Raw genomic sequence first — 15905 nt, forward strand, 5'->3', positions numbered from 1 at the left:
TGTGTTGTGTCTGTCCTAAATACGACAAAATAAGGAGAATAAACAGCAAAGTGCCATCAGAGGGAATAAAACGTTAACCTAAGATTATAAGATATAGTATTTAATTTAATTTCACACCCAGCAAGTACAATTTCATCTTTTGAAAACATATAAGACATTCGGAAAACAAGTCAGAAAGTGGTTTCAGTTCTGCTCCTTGTTTAATCCATTGTTCACTATTACCAAACCATCATAGCTTTTGACAGCGTTAAGTTTGGTGCAGTATGGATAGTGTATAAGATTATGTATGGTCTTAATATTACTTAAATATAGATTACATTGGATTTGGGCTAGATTAACCTTTAATGATTTCTTTCAGATAAACTGGGTCAGCAAATATAGATACAGCTAAGAAAATAAATATTTCAAATGGAGAGAGTTGATTAGGATTTTCTATGAAGTATAAAGAGTGCAAAATAGTAAAAGTAGAACTTTAATACAAGCAAACATTAAATTAAGCAAGAAATAAAATAAATATTTTAGTTGCATTACATGTTAAACATAACTACTGACCCATTTTGTCATCTGTATATCTGTGACCTGTAACTGTGTTTGCTCTACAGGTGACTGATTGGTGTGATCTGGAACACCTGTGGTGCCCAGTGTGTTCCCAGGTTACTTTAAGCTCTCTCTCTTAGTTATATTCATCCATCCATCCATCGTCAACCACTTATCCTGCGTACAGGGTCACGGGGGGCTGGAGCCAATCCCAGCTATTTTAGTTATATTCAGATTCTCTAAATAAAAGTGGGTTCTTTTCATCTACATACCCATTAGTGTCCATCTCTCCTCCTCCCTCCTCATCGTATGTGACCAGCTGCTCGTGAATCTCTCCGCTGTTCTTCATGCTGGCCAGAGAATCCTTCTGGTAGCGTTTCCTCATCACAAACAGGATCACTATGACTGAAAAGCATAGCAGAGAAAAGTTGTTATTTAATTTTTTTTACAACATTTTAATTCTGTGCAGATTTTTGATGAGTGTGAATCCTCTTTGACAGCACGGTCATCAGCATCTGCAACACAAGTTAAGATAATGTAACTGAATGAAATGATCTGCTTATTTTAGACAAAAGGGGCAGAGGTTAATAAAACTGAACATGAGATGGGCTTTGACAGCCAATGCATCCAATCATAAATTCAACATTGCACATGAAAATTGCAATTTGTACCAGTGTGATGTCTGACTTTGCAAGATTAAAGCTGCCAAAAAAACATCCTTGGAAATCAGTAACTGAGAAGCAAGTAGATGAAGGAAATATATGTATTCAGGTCATAAAAGATAAAAGATATAAATTGTGAAAACCCTATTCATTAAATAAAGATAGAAAGAATTGGTAAAAATTGAAGACATCCACTGTAGAACACAGACAGACTGTCCTGCAATATCTCCTGCTGGACCAACAGTTATATGAATTTTAAAAAATTAGAGAAAATTAGGCCAGAAAAACCACAACAGAATAAGAATGAGGGCAGGAAACAAGTTAGGAAAGTGGAACACTAATGAGGGAATGAGACTAGAAAACAACAAGAATGAGGGGAGAAAATGAAGAGTGGATGGTTTAAAGTGTCTGAGGCATTTGCCTCTAGCATGAAAACCTCAAATGAATCTACTCAGCCGGAGACAAACAGATACCACAAAGAGAGAAAAGCGAGAGGAACATACGAAGCAGCGAGAGAGATTCAGTAAATATAGGTCGGGAAGTGGAAATGAGAATTGGAAAACAGGATGAAGGGGGATGTAAAGAAAGGAAAGGGAAGAAAAGTTGGACCTGGCATATGATGATATAAATAAACAACTGAGAAAGAGGGAGAAAGGGCTGAAGAAGAGAGGGCAAATAGAGGGAAGGAAGTAAAAGAGTAAAGACAAGTATGTGCAGATAAGAGTCTTGAAAAATAAAATCATTAGAAAATGCACAAAACTGACATTTGTTCTGGTGACAAATACCTCTAGCAGCTGTAAGAATTATGACTATTGTGCTTCAGGAGCAGAGATGGAAATAGCATGAAATTGTTGTAGAGCCACAAAGTCCGCAGAGGAAGAAAGTCATGATAGTTGAATGGGTCAGCAGAGACCATTGTTTCCTGTCTCCAAAATTGAGCAAAAGCTGGTTTCTAATCCAAAACATGGTTTTTCCTTACCCTAATCAAATTAGATTCTGCCTAAATCTAATCAGACCTTAACCATAGCAGTGTCAGAACGGAACGGATTTGAAACAGAAATTTGTTATGGGCTTGGAAGCCACTGATTAATGAGGTTGTCCCAGTGATAGGAGTGGTAAATCAGGAAAAAGTAATAGGCTGTGTGTCAACTGTGGTTAGAAGTTATGTATTTAGTCATAATACGGAAGGCTTGTTAAAGATCTCACATAAAGGTGGGAACACACTGTAAGATGAGTGTTTTTTTGTCTTACCATCCAAAAGGAGCACATATTGAACGACTGAGTACATATAAAAAATCCTATGAGAATTATATTGTGCTCCTGTTTGCCTTCCTGATTTACAGAACAACTGTAAACTTTTCTCCTACTATATGGCATGAACTGTTCTGTCAAAGTCATAAAGGTTAAACATGTTTAAAATAGTAGAATGGGTTGAGGCAGAAACCATGGAAGACCACACTCAGTGTGATTTTATCTCCTGGTTGTCAACACCAGTGGGCCCTAAATTCAGTCTACCTTGGTCTGATCAGTCTAAGAACCAAGTCCTAGCTATAATATAGGGCGAGCAATCAAAGTGTGTCTTTCAAGCTGAACTGTAATGAAAATATGAAAACGGGAAAAGCACCAAACGACAAGGTCAAAGAAAGAGGAAGAGATCTTGACATTTACAAAGGCGTAAATAGACATTTACAGGTTATGTGACGACAGGAAACCTAGTTCGAACTGTTTCCCATTTTGCAATGCCTTTGTTGCATTTCTTTTGTCTAGACTGTCCAAATTGAAGCTGAAGTTGAAGTGCGGTAAAAGAAACAAAGTTAAGTTGTACTTTTTCTTGCTTACGCCCTGAATTTCAGAGATGAGGAATGAGGACAAGGAAGAGAAAGAATCAAACGAAAAGAAAAACACATAAGGAGAGCGGCCAAGACAATTGAGGGAAGGAGGAAGAAATGGGAGAAGTCGGGGCTGAGGAAATCAAGACAGAAGACAGATGAGAAGAGGAAGGATACATTTGACATTAGATTAGGCCCCAAGCCTCAGTCCCGATATGAACCTCTTTTTCTCTCAGCAGACGGGCAGCATTAGCCATGCCTTTTAGTCGAGGGCGAGCGGGACTAATTTAAGTTTGCCTGGGAAACCAACAGATTAATCTTTTACAACACATGCTCTGCAGTTTAATAAGCTCTGGAGATATCAGACTTAGAGGGACGAGAAAAGAGAAAAAAAAAGAAGAAGAAGCACTTTCTTTGTACAAAAACCAGTGAGAAAAATTTCTTTTCGTGTGTCAAACCCGACTTCTTGTGAGAAAATACGCTGGTGAATGGGGAGCGCGGTAAATTGCTTTGGGTCCTGGCAGATAATGACAAGTGCATTAAATAGTTAATCTCTCCTGCGTTGGGGGTGTTTGATAAAGAGAAAGAGAAACAGAAAGGGGAAGAGAGGGAGACAGAGAGAGAGACAGAGAGACCCAGAGGGAAAGAGAGAGATGAAGGAAAAAACGGAGGGGAAAAGGCACGATAGTGAAGGAGTGTATTAATAGTTAATAGGTTGAGTGTTTGGTGGTGTTTGATAAGCAGACGGCACCTAAAGAGCTGATAAACTCTCCTCATTACCACTCCTATTCTTCTGCTGCTTTTCCCACAATTCTCCTCTTCGGTGACTCTCTTCTTTAACCTCTTTCTGTCTCGCTCTGTCAATCAGTCGGTCTCATTCCACCTCAGTTCTCTGTCTCACTCTCCTCTCATCTGTCTGCCTGTTTCACCCCTTTCCACCTCCCATATCTAAGTCTAGATATACGTTTTTTTTCCATCTGTCACTCCGCCTCCGTCCCTCTTAATCTTTAAGTTCTTCTTCTCTTTGCCTTGCTTCCACAGCACTACTCATCCCAGATCCCTCTTGTTTGGCCAACTATCTCCGGCGTGCCTCTCATCCAACATGACAAGTGTCTCTTTTTCCCCAGAAAAAAAAGAGCAGGGGGTGAAGGTATCAAAGAGAATATTGAGCTCACAACCGCAGGCATTATTTCCACATCCGCAGCTGCATTATTCATAAAACCAACAACAAAGAGAGGGGATATGTTCCCCACAAAACACAAACCGTATTTACCGCAAAGCAAGGGCAAGTGAATCTGTGCACATGCCCCAATCAGTCAGTGCTGGCGTTTTACATCTATCACTGATACCATCTTCATGATTTCCACTCAGAAAATAAAAACTCTGTGGTTTTAAGAAGGTCTTTTGCACCTGTTTGTTAACAGACTGATGAACAACAAGACTTCATCCACATTTTCTCACAAATTAATGTTTTTGTCTGTCACCAATTCAAACTGTGAGCATTTCACATGTTTAATAAATCCTAAACAAACCCAGAGCCACACAGGAAGTGATGCATTTTATTTTTCCTGCTTGTTTGGAATACACTTGTGTTTAATTGTGATTGAGATTTGTTTACTTCCAACACATTTCCTACTTCCAACTACAAAATAAAATAAAGTCAGAGTTCAGAGTATGTTTTCTAAAACATCCGGGTCCCTGGGATCAAATGAGCGTGACTGGCCACACAATAAACAGGAAATTATGTTTTTAAACTTACCACTTACCCATCACCTTCTCACTGGAGGAAAATGTAATTTTCATTTTAATAAAGATTTTCAGCTACTGGTAAAATGTTTTTTTCCAGCTGTTGCAACTCACAAGCCAAACAGTATATTATTGCAACAATATCTGTGCTTCCAGCATCCAAGCTTTATTACTGGCAAGGATTTTTCCATTTCAGTAGCATAAACGCACAGACGCTGGGAATGATGTGTGTCACCTCATCATTTCCAAAGATAAACAAGCACAGCATACAGCATTTTTACATACAGTAAATCTAGGAATCATTAACAGAATACTGCACCAATTTAGCTTTTCACTCCTACAACATCAGATTCAGTCAGACTCATGGTGGAAAGTTTTTTAAAAATTATGCAGTCTTTTTTTCTTAATGTTTTCTCCATACATTTGTATTCCTTGTCAAAATCTGGCACCTACATTACCCACAATGCAACCTGGCCACCAATAGTGGCTAATGTAGCCTCCAGCCTCAAGCAGAGATGAGGAGTGGGCTGCAGAGGTCCGGTAAGCTCTCTTCTTTTTAACTCCACAACCCCAGATTTATTTATTTATTTTCATTTTCAAATCTTGTAGTCTTCAGACCCAACTGGCTCAAGTAAGTCACTTGAGGCAATTTATCAGATCTTACACAGCTACCTCTGGAGCCACAAAAGGCTTTTTTTCCCACATATGCAGTACACCCTAACACCTGTAAACAGACTTTGATGTGTAAAATTGGCTGAGTTTCCCTTTAAGGAGCTCTTGAAGATGAAAAAAAACGGTCACCAAAAAGAAAGGTTCTTCAGGCATTCTTAGGAAGAGCATAAAAAAAGGATTGTCTCCAGCCTGATGAAAACCCTGAAAGATGATCTCTGACAAGTGCTGTTCAAAAAACTTCAGCAATGAGCGTTTTCCACCAAAGATAGAGACTGTTAAAGAAGGAAAGAAAGGAAGGAGGAAAGTGAGGAAGAGATAAAAAGAAAGGGAAAAAAAACTTAAACTTACCCAGTATGGTCAGTATGCAGAGCAGAATGGCTACCAGGGCATGAACACTCACTCCCATCCTCCGAGCGCCAGCTTTGCAATGCGTATAAACCCTTCTGGCGTCACACCGACACGACTACAACCAGTAGTACAAACAATCAATAAGTACATAAGTGAAGTGAATTGATTTATCAAGCAGTATTCATTTACTGTCACCTAAACTATACACTGCATGTGATTAACTATTTTACTGTATTAAAAGCATTTTTGTACATCACAGCCCACGCACACAAAAACACACACAGACCTTGATTGCCAGTTTGGTGATGCTGGTCTGGATGGGTCGTCCTCCGTCACTGATGCGCACATCCACACTGTAATCCTTGGGGTCATCCAGGCTGAACGGCCCGTGTTTCACCATAACGTCTGCTGTGCCGTCTTAAGAAAGAAGTATATAAATATACACAGTAAGTGACAACCACCTTCACAACACAAAAGTACCTTTCCTTTCTGCAAAATCCATGTCTAATTTGTCTGACTCATCACTTCATCTCAGTAAAGCGGATCTAATGTTCACCTTCTCTGTATACAGAGTCTTTAAAGTCTATTTATATAGCAAGCGTCTGTTCCACAGATAAAACAAGATATGAGAAGAAGAAGAGAGTCGTTACATAAAGGCAGACAGATCGTTTGTGATTATGTCAGTTTGGTGCATTTAGGATTTGAGTCATTTGGGATTATAGATAATGGCAGCACTTTAAAAACCTGAAATTATGGCATCCTACAGGCCCAAAATGTTGTAAATGCTGAAATATATGCATCAACGTTGTATTCTCTCTTTTGCAGATGAGGTCGTTGTTACTGGAAACATCTGTCCAAATACAAAATGGCCACTGATCATTCAAACGTAATGCGGTCAATTGGTGGCCAGACAAATTTTGAAAGTCAAAAGTCAGTATGCTGAAAGTCCTAGAGCATTAAAAGGGAATAGAACAAAACACAAAAGAACAGAAATACAAAGAGAACCGAAACATGTTGAGCAGAACTGAGCAATGTCTCCTCAGCAGACCTGACCAACAATATAGTCATTAGTCAAATCCCCGGTAGACAGAAGTTTCCTGCTGAGACGACGGGGAGAGCCTTTCTCCATAATAGCCCGACGCTGGAGGAATTTCAGAGAACACAATGGCAGGAAAAACCCTTGTGAACACACACTGTTAAACTCTTAGACAAAGAAACACACAGTTTAACTGTGGTTTAAGGGCAAGTTTAAATAAAAAACAACCTGTGTGTTGCTGACATTTGCACTTTGAATACAAATTATACTGGTCTTGTGAAAGGAGACATAGTAAATCACTTGGCTCAACAAATTTATCCCTCCTAAGACTTGATCTCACATTTCTTAAAACTGAACTCTGATTCCACCCTTCAGAGATCTTACAGTGATCTTACAGTGAAGAAATCAGGCCTTCCTTTGCCTCATACATTTCCACTTTGTTGGACAGGTTTTGTAAATGAGGGTTTGTGTGCTTATATCAATCATCTCACAACTATACTGCTAATGAAACCAGGTCACAGTGTGGATTATCCAAAGGAATGCAAGAACCACTTGTGAGAATAGTTTTGTTACTCGATTTTCTCATATTTTGAATTTTAGGTATAAACACTAAGTCCAGTGGTCATTACTTTAAAGCAATTTTGAGTCATCCTGTATAAACACTTCATAATTATGTTGACATACTGTTTGACAATATTCAAATCACAATTAATTTTAAATGGCTATTGATGCTATTGTATTATGCTACAATATCAATATGAACATCTCAAACTGCAAAATTACTTAAATTATGCACCAATTGAAGGTTAAATTGTCTTTGTATGTAATAAGGTCAGCTGGAAGTGTAATCTTTTGGATGCCTTAGTGCGTCATGTCCATGGTAGAGAGTGACAGCGTGCTGATACATTGGCAGAGACAGATGAATGGTTGTTGTCGCAGTTTAGATAACCATGGGCTGTGCTTCTGCAAATGTGAAACTTGTCAGAGCTGCAACACAGCTAACAGACAAGCCGATCCAACCCTATGTCCTTAATTGATGCTGTCAAAAATGATTAACATCCCTTCATGAATTTCCTAAAGTAGAACCTCAATCTCTGAACTCATAAAGTTCTTTGTTTTACTCTTGGGTGTCATTTTCATAAATGAACACTTCCAGACATATTGGGCAGGACGAGTAGCCTTATATGGTATTATTGGGGCGTTAATAATGCTAATTTACAATTCTCTGGAACACACACAATTACGCACAGAAGGCATTTATCTGAAGTTAGGAGCATTTGCTGAATCTAATGTGGCACACATTAAAAACAAAAAGTAAGACAAAGCTTAGATAAGAATGGAAATTTTCTTGCATGAGACCCATTGTTTCAAGAAATCTGTGTTACTGTTGAAGTGATTTGAGCACACACATTAAATTATATTCGCCACCATTTTAGAAAGTCCACATCACACCAGAAAGTGGCGCGTCCTCTCGACCTGGTGAACAAATGACTAACCAGCTGGGAACATACTAGCAATAGTCAGTCAAAATCATGGCCTCAATAGCTTTACAGGCCGGCAGATTCTCTAACCACCAGTCAGCAAGCTCATTAGCTTGTTCAAAAACACCACAAAAAGTCATTTTGTTTCTCAGACTAGTTGAATGGCAAGATACTTCTGGAGCTAAGTGAGAAAATATGTTTTTTTCTGATTCAATGAAAGTTCAAAATGTCTGACATCCAAATAAGGTTTATGCAACCACCTCATGGGATCAGGTTTCCACTGTCTACAACACATGAAGGTGTGTGTGTGTGGGAGGACATGGGTACAGATGAAGCCTTAACTAACTGAATAAAAGATGAAAGCAGCTTCTGTCCTCTCTTCATCTCATCCCTCCTCTCCGTCTCGTCTCCTGCTCCTTCTTAGTTTGAATCTAACTCTTTCCTGTCTCTCTGGATTTCTGTATATTTCTCACTGTCCTCTCTATATTTCTGTTGTTCTCTTCATCTATTTTGTTCTCTTCCTGCATCTCATTAGTTGTTTTCTCTGTTCATCTCTTTGTTTTCCTTCCTCCTCCTCTCACTTGTCTGGTATTAATGCAGTGAGCTTTGTGTAGTCGCCTGGTCTGAACACAGACTCCTGTCACTTCACCATGCAGCTACACTGACTGTTGGAGTGTGTGTGTGTGTGTGTGTGTGTGTGTGTGTGTGTGTGTGCGCGCATGTGTGTGTTTGAGTAATGTCCCATAATGAAAGCATGGTTGTTTTTTGCAAGTTTTAAAGAGCTGGTAGTCGATAAATATTTTAAAAGCCCTCACTTTGCAACTCTTGTTGCATGTGTGTGTGTGTGTGTGTGTGTGTGTGTGTGTGTGTGTGTTTGTGTGTAAGCAGTGATGTGAGGCGCTGTCAGATGATTTTTGGGGGCCTAAGTCCTGAGCCACAGGGGAGAACAGAGGTTCACACTGACAACCAGCACTTATCAACGAACTACCTCCTCTCCTTTCCTCTGTTGTCCTTTTTGTCTCTTTCCTCTCCTTGAATCTTTTCCTTAATCTTACTAGTTCACTTTTCTCTTCTTGTAAATAATTTCCTCTTCTGTATTTCTCTTCTCTGTTTCTCTTTTCCTCCTCTTAGCCATTTCTTTTAAACATTTGATGTGTCCTGATCTCATTCCCCATTTATTTGCATTTCTTCTTTCATTCCTTATCCTTTTCTCCTCTCTTTTCCGCTATTTTTTATCCCATGTATTTCCTTTCCCATGTTTCCTCCTCCCCCTTTCAAATCTTCTTTCCCCTTTCTACTTTCTACCTTCCTTTCACATACTACTGTTTTTGATTTACCTGTTTTCTTTCTCTGCTCTCATCTTTCTTCCTCCTTACCAAATATTCTTCATTCTACTCCACCCTCCACTCATTCATATTTTCTTTTCCTCTGTTGCTCTTCATTATACCATCTCCTTTATATATCCTTTATATTTGCCTCCTCTCCTCATTTTAACATGGTCTCACTTTAATATCACACATCTTCCTTAATCCAGATCTCTTCCTCTCACCTCCTTTCATCTTTTCTCCCACCTATGCCTCATCTGTCTTTCCTTTTGCTCTCTTCCGTCTTCCTCTTCCTTTTCTCCATCGGTTCAACATGTCAACCCCTCCAGACACGAACGGAGAGGAAATGGATGAGGCAAGTTAATGCCTTTTTCCATCTGTTTATCTTCCTTTCAGTATGTTTCAAGTTTCACTTAAATTAAATAGTAACTCTTCACCTAAATCTTTCATCTGACTACCTAAGGCTTTCATCTATTCAGACGTTTAATATTTGACTAGAACAGTTGGTTATACTTTTCCTCTGGCTTTCATGTATTATAGGGGTATGTGATGATCAAAAATTATGATAACTGTTTTACTTGTGCCATTTTATGTCCTAAATTGAATAACCCAAATAGGCTTTGAAAATCTGACGTAACAGAGCACCAACCTTTGCCTAAATATCAATGTCTGGATCAAAGAAAATGTCTGTAGAGTTTTTACACCATCATCTATGTCACGGTCTGCTTATTTGAGCTGGCATTTTATGGCTTGTGCATTTATATTTACACATTTTTACTCCCAAATAGCATCGGATCTACTGACTGTAGATGCTACTTTGGATTTAGAGTAATCTTTGGGTAACAGAAAGCTCTCTTTTTATGTTGTGTGTGATGGACGTTGCTTCGCTGACATTAGCTTTCAGGTCAGGACACCGCAGTACATAAGTACAGCCTCACAGAGCCGCTAGCATGACTATCTCTAGTGAAACACGTTGTTAACAATAACTATAGTAAAGTCATTTCAGTGTGCGATAACTTGTTTTCGATTTTTTATTGCCTAATCCTGCTAACTACCAGCATCTGACTGTTGTTGCTTTGCATGGGGAATTTCATGTTTTAATGACTAAAGACTTGTTTGCATGTATAAAAAATATACAGTGGTCAGATGCAGTAGATGCTTGGAAGAATTAGCCCTATTTTTATTTCATACATTTAGCTATTTTTATGTCTTTGTAAATAAATTAAGTGAAAATTCAATCAGTACTGTACGCCAAAGTCTGTTTCAATAAAAAAATCAATAAAGCTTTTAAATTCAAGCCATAGTCTTTGTTGATTGAAGTTCTGTTATGTTTTGCAACATCTCTGAAAAGCCCTAAAACTATTAGAACAAGATACACACAATCAAAATGTGCATGTTCTTATGCACCTCCCAAATAAAGAGTTGGCCTCTTGGTGCAGTTTTCCATGTACACTTTTTCCCTCCACGCTTTTTCGGTAAAGAGCACCATAGTAGCACTGTGTGTGACATGTTCCTTTAACATCCTTAGCTGGGATTAGTTTAGGATACACAGAAAGTCATCTGCAAGTCCACTGAGGCACTTGCTCTCATTATTTTCAATATTTGCTGTTGTGCATTCTAGACAGCACTTATGGTCTCAGACAAGCTCTCTAAATCCCCTGTCTGGCTGGGAGAACCAAAGCATGCTTTGAGAAGTTAAAATAATTTCAACTTTGAGCAACAAAGCACTGTGCTTCAAATGGAGTTTCAGTTGTTGCATAGCAACAAGTGTCGAGGCCAGTGCTTCCTCCGAGCACCATTTAGAGCAACAAGCAAGAAAAGAAAGGTAAATATATTCTCGGTGCACACAAGACTTACTGCCATAGTCTCTGATGGTGAAGTTGGAGCTCTCATTGGCCAGGCTGAAACGGAATGAAGCCGGGTGGTCGTCTTTATCCGTGGCTCTCAAGGTTCCTATCACCTGAGGAAAGACAAAAAATCAATAAACACTAACTTTGTTTATATCCAATGCAGTCTACATGTACACAGGATATTAGTGAATTGAGCACAATTACCAAAATGCAGTTTAACACACATTGTTGACATATTTAATGATGTCTGACTGTAATTTCAGTCAGACATCTTGTCATCAGACTGTGTGAGCCACAGCTGACTAGTAAATAAAACTAGGATTAAAGTTAGACCTCCAGACTGGGATTTAACCTAGAAAGAAATTTTATTTGAATGATATGTGAAATAATAACAACAAACTGAGGAGGCCAGCCCTTTGACTTTGCATGAGTTTGGGTGTGTGTGTTGGAACTGGAAATAAATAAAGGTCAAAACTGACTATAATGACTAAATGACTAAATATGTATTAAGAGGGCAGCGCTTACACAGAGTCTGTAGTTACAGTAGAAATACACAGACATATTTTTGTAACATCAGTCAAGTTGTATTAAAAAATATCCAAATATGATAACCTACTGCAAACACTGTGTTCTTCTTACCGTATCAGTGATGTCGTTCTCACATACAAAGATCTCATCCACAGACAATTCAGGCTTATTGTCATTGATGTCCTCAACTATAATGTTAACTTTCACAAATGATTCCAAACCTACAGAGGTGAAAAAACAGCACATGATTAACTGTAGTGTAATGATGGGTGTTTCTTGCAGGGGTTTATTTTATAATTTGGTTTAGCACTGTAGCACAGGGGCGGTTCAATCCCCGGCACCTCCAGGCTGCATGTAGAAGTATCCTTGGGCAAGATACTGAACCCCGAATTCATCCACCAGTGAATGAATGTGTGTGAATGTTAGTTTCTGTTTGAGCACTTAGGCTCAGTTTATGAATGTGAGTGAATGGTGAATGCAGATGTAGTGTAAAAGCGCTTTGAGTGGTCGAAGACTAGAAAGGTGCTATACAAGTACGGAGCATTTACATTTACAGTGTGCTGACAATTTACAGCATATAGCCAAAAGAAATGCACAAAATATTTCAATGAGCTGCTTGCAGGGATTTTTCAGAGCATGCTGGGGGATTAAATAATCCTTACATGTAATACATATGATGTAATGTAATCTCATTTAATGCATCTACGGGCCCACAGTATGGAGGGAAAACAAATCATCCTGTTAAAACAGATGGATACAGGTGTGCTAACAGGAGAAACAATAACCCTTTAAATAATCAATTCTTCATATTTTATTTTTAAATCCCCCAGAGTCATGTGTAAAAGCAGTTACTTCTATAAAATACATCTACATTTCTCAAAGTCTTCCAAGTTTTTGTAGCACTATGTTTATTTAATTTGTCACTTTTGTCTAACATGACTCACTTCACACAGCTTGTTAGTTATTTACCTTAATAGGCAGATCTGACAGTGATTAGCCATGATACTGCTCTGGCGTGTGTCTCTCTTTCTTTGATGGAACCGATTAAGGTCAAGTGACTGAAAAGGATTTCTATTTGTGAGCTTTTTGTTTGGCAGCTTTTACAATTATTTTACATCATTGATATTTCTTTTGAATGTTCATCTTTTGATAAATGTGCAGGTCTCTTTTCTGTCTCTTGTTCTGAGATTTTGAAACTATCTTTAGTACAGTACATGTACTGTATATCGAGGACCTTGTCAAGCTCAGGGTACCATTGTGTTCCTTAAACATCGTGACAAGCCACTAAAATAGATCTCTGGATTTCATTCACTGCTGGTCTAAAAATATATAGTTTGGTTTTTAAGCTTCAAATGAACAAAGAGACCTCTAATGTGATTTTCCTGCCTACTCTCTCCTTTCCCATGTGGGTCGACCAGGTGTTGTGGAAATATGTTAAATCTTTAAAAATCCCTGTTAATGTGTTACACTCCCAGCCCTCAATAAATCTAGAAAAGCTGCTCGGTGAACATCAAGAGAACACACTGTCTTTGTGGCCTTTCTAACTCCCTCCCTGAATGCACATTACCGTTGTTCAAGACACACACATGGTTTTGATTTTTTATCTGAGGTTCTATTGTTTGAAGGAAACAGGATTAATAAATAAGTGTGTGACGTACCACTTGGCTCCTCCTGTGCCTTAATTTGAAACATGTGTGTGGCCTCTAGCTCTCTGTCCAGGACCCTCAGGGTGGACAGCTGACCTGTTAACGGGTTGACACTGATGGGACAGTCCTTGTCTAAGATGGAGTACCTAAACAGAGAGAGCAAGGGAACAGTGTAACAGCCACTACTCAGAATTCATAACATCATTTGTTCTTTTTAGAAGCTCTCATTGCATTGTACCGTATGACGTTGTTGGCTTTGTCAGGATCTCTGGCTGTGACTGTTCCTATGAAGTTCACAATACGTTCTTCCACCACAGTGAAAGTGTAGATGTTCTGGGAGAAGACCGGCGGCTCGTCAACATCCAACACCTTGATGTTTACCTGTCAATTTAAATTCATTCATAAAAATTAAAAGACATTTTTGGCGTGTAAGCTGTGCACATTAGGTCAACGTTAAAGATTTAAATGGACTGCAATTGTAGGACTGAACGTTTTTTTCTACATTGTCGTACTCATTCTGTCACTCATGGTGACTGAGACCTGCCTACTAAAGGCTCCCTGGTAGAGCTGATGATTGAGCGGTGGCACAGTTGGGAGATGCTCAAGAATATACAGTATCTACAGAAAGAAAATTACATTTACCAGCTCTCCAGTTTCCAAATCAGTGACTTTTAGGTTGAGTTAACCAACAAATCCTTTCGCACAAAACATTTTCTTCCCACTGAAGCAGACAGTGATGTACGCTGCCGCCATGATAATCAACTGAACTTAACATTTGATTACTTTTCCTTCTTTCCTGTTTTAAAAGAAAATTAATGAAAAGTGGGGTGATACCATCCCTGGAGAATGGCTTGAACACAACAGATGTCTTGTCTGATATTTACCCTGGCTGTGGTGACCGCACTTTTCGCGTTGTCGGCAGGAAAATGCAGATCTTTTTCTCCCACCTGGACAGTGAACGTGTAGCTGTGCTTTGTTTCGTAGTCCAGAGCCTGTGGATCCCAGAAAGAGGTGAATGAGACTTAAGTCCGCGATAAGTCAAAAATGAATAATTATTCGATCATGATTTGAGTTAATGTTGAGCATAGACTACCTATTATGAACTCTTCTAATCCTTGCATTGGCTATGTTTATGTGGCCAAATAATTTAGTATGAACCCCCAAGGTTAAGGGCTTAAAACAGTAGGTACACTGGATTAATGATATTCAGTAGTTTCCCGAAGACTCTGAAACTTCACGCAACTTACCTGAAAGGCTTAATCCTACCTCTCATTAACATGTACCTTATATTAATGCTGTCTACATCTGATGCAGCTGGAAATCCAACATTTCTCTGTTCTCTCACCAAAATGCAGTAAACTAACTCAACGTCACGTTCCTCATAATGTTTCTGAGACGTAACTTTAATGTCTAAGGCTGTCTTTACTTTAACACTTCATGTCGCTTGTTATCCATTGTTGAAATCAGCATGTTCCATATTTGGATTCATCCTCAGAACTATATATTTCCAGACATCTGGGGATACATTGCATTTGCACTTTATTTTTTATGCGCTCAAATGCATCCCCTATCTTCATCTCCAGTGCATTTACACCTGCGTCTGTTCACCAAGCACAGTTGTCTATAACAAGGTGTAAAAAGGCTTTAAATGTCACAACTCAGCTGAAACAACCTGGTTAAACTCACATTCTGGATTTAAGAAACACAATAAAATGCCAACTTTCTCTTCCATGTCAAACATGTTACCGTGCATAGGAATACTTCTGCACAAAATGAGACTAGCATAGTGTTACAGATACACTTTCATGTCAATAAATATGTGGCTGCAAGCAGTGCTTACTGTCACATTTCTGTTTGGATTATCATTTCATTCCCCTGTATTAGAAATAGCCTACTGTTCAGTTAAATGTTTTATCTGTGGATGGGACACCACAGGTAGACAGAATATTCTGTTAACTGGATTATTCATGGTAACAGGTATGCTCAGTCGCAGGGTATCAAAGGCATGTGTAAACAGCTTAAAAGGAATAAGACCTTAACCGCAGTGTGGCCGATAGCTGGATTACTCTGTACAAGTAAACACAGCCGGTGAGAAAGATGAGAACGACTACAGAGCTGAGGGGCGAGTTGAGGAGAGAGTAGATTGTGGAGCAATTCAATTCCAGGCCAGCGTGGGTACAAGCTATTACAGAGCTCATTTCATTAGAATACATTTTCAGCTCTCTGATGTCCTAAATACTTTATC

The 15905-nt window shown here is 38.9% G+C and overlaps 1 protein-coding gene across 1 annotated transcript in view; it reads right to left on the reverse strand.

Moving 5' to 3' along the window:
- The window catches only part of cdh5 (cadherin 5), a 35824-nt gene that overhangs the window by 5948 nt on the left and 13971 nt on the right, over positions 1-15905 (reverse strand). The window contains exons 7-14 of the mRNA XM_046070655.1: positions 14545-14652; positions 13899-14041; positions 13673-13806; positions 12126-12235; positions 11494-11596; positions 6081-6211; positions 5795-5909; positions 810-942 (exon numbers count right to left, since the gene is read on the reverse strand). Of these exons, the coding sequence (XP_045926611.1) occupies positions 810-942; positions 5795-5909; positions 6081-6211; positions 11494-11596; positions 12126-12235; positions 13673-13806; positions 13899-14041; positions 14545-14652 (977 nt within the window). The remainder of the gene's footprint in view (positions 1-809; positions 943-5794; positions 5910-6080; positions 6212-11493; positions 11597-12125; positions 12236-13672; positions 13807-13898; positions 14042-14544; positions 14653-15905) is intronic.

Source organism: Micropterus dolomieu, linkage group LG15, assembly GCF_021292245.1.
Source record: "Micropterus dolomieu isolate WLL.071019.BEF.003 ecotype Adirondacks linkage group LG15, ASM2129224v1, whole genome shotgun sequence".
In the NCBI taxonomy this organism is placed as follows: domain Eukaryota; kingdom Metazoa; phylum Chordata; class Actinopteri; order Centrarchiformes; family Centrarchidae; genus Micropterus; species Micropterus dolomieu.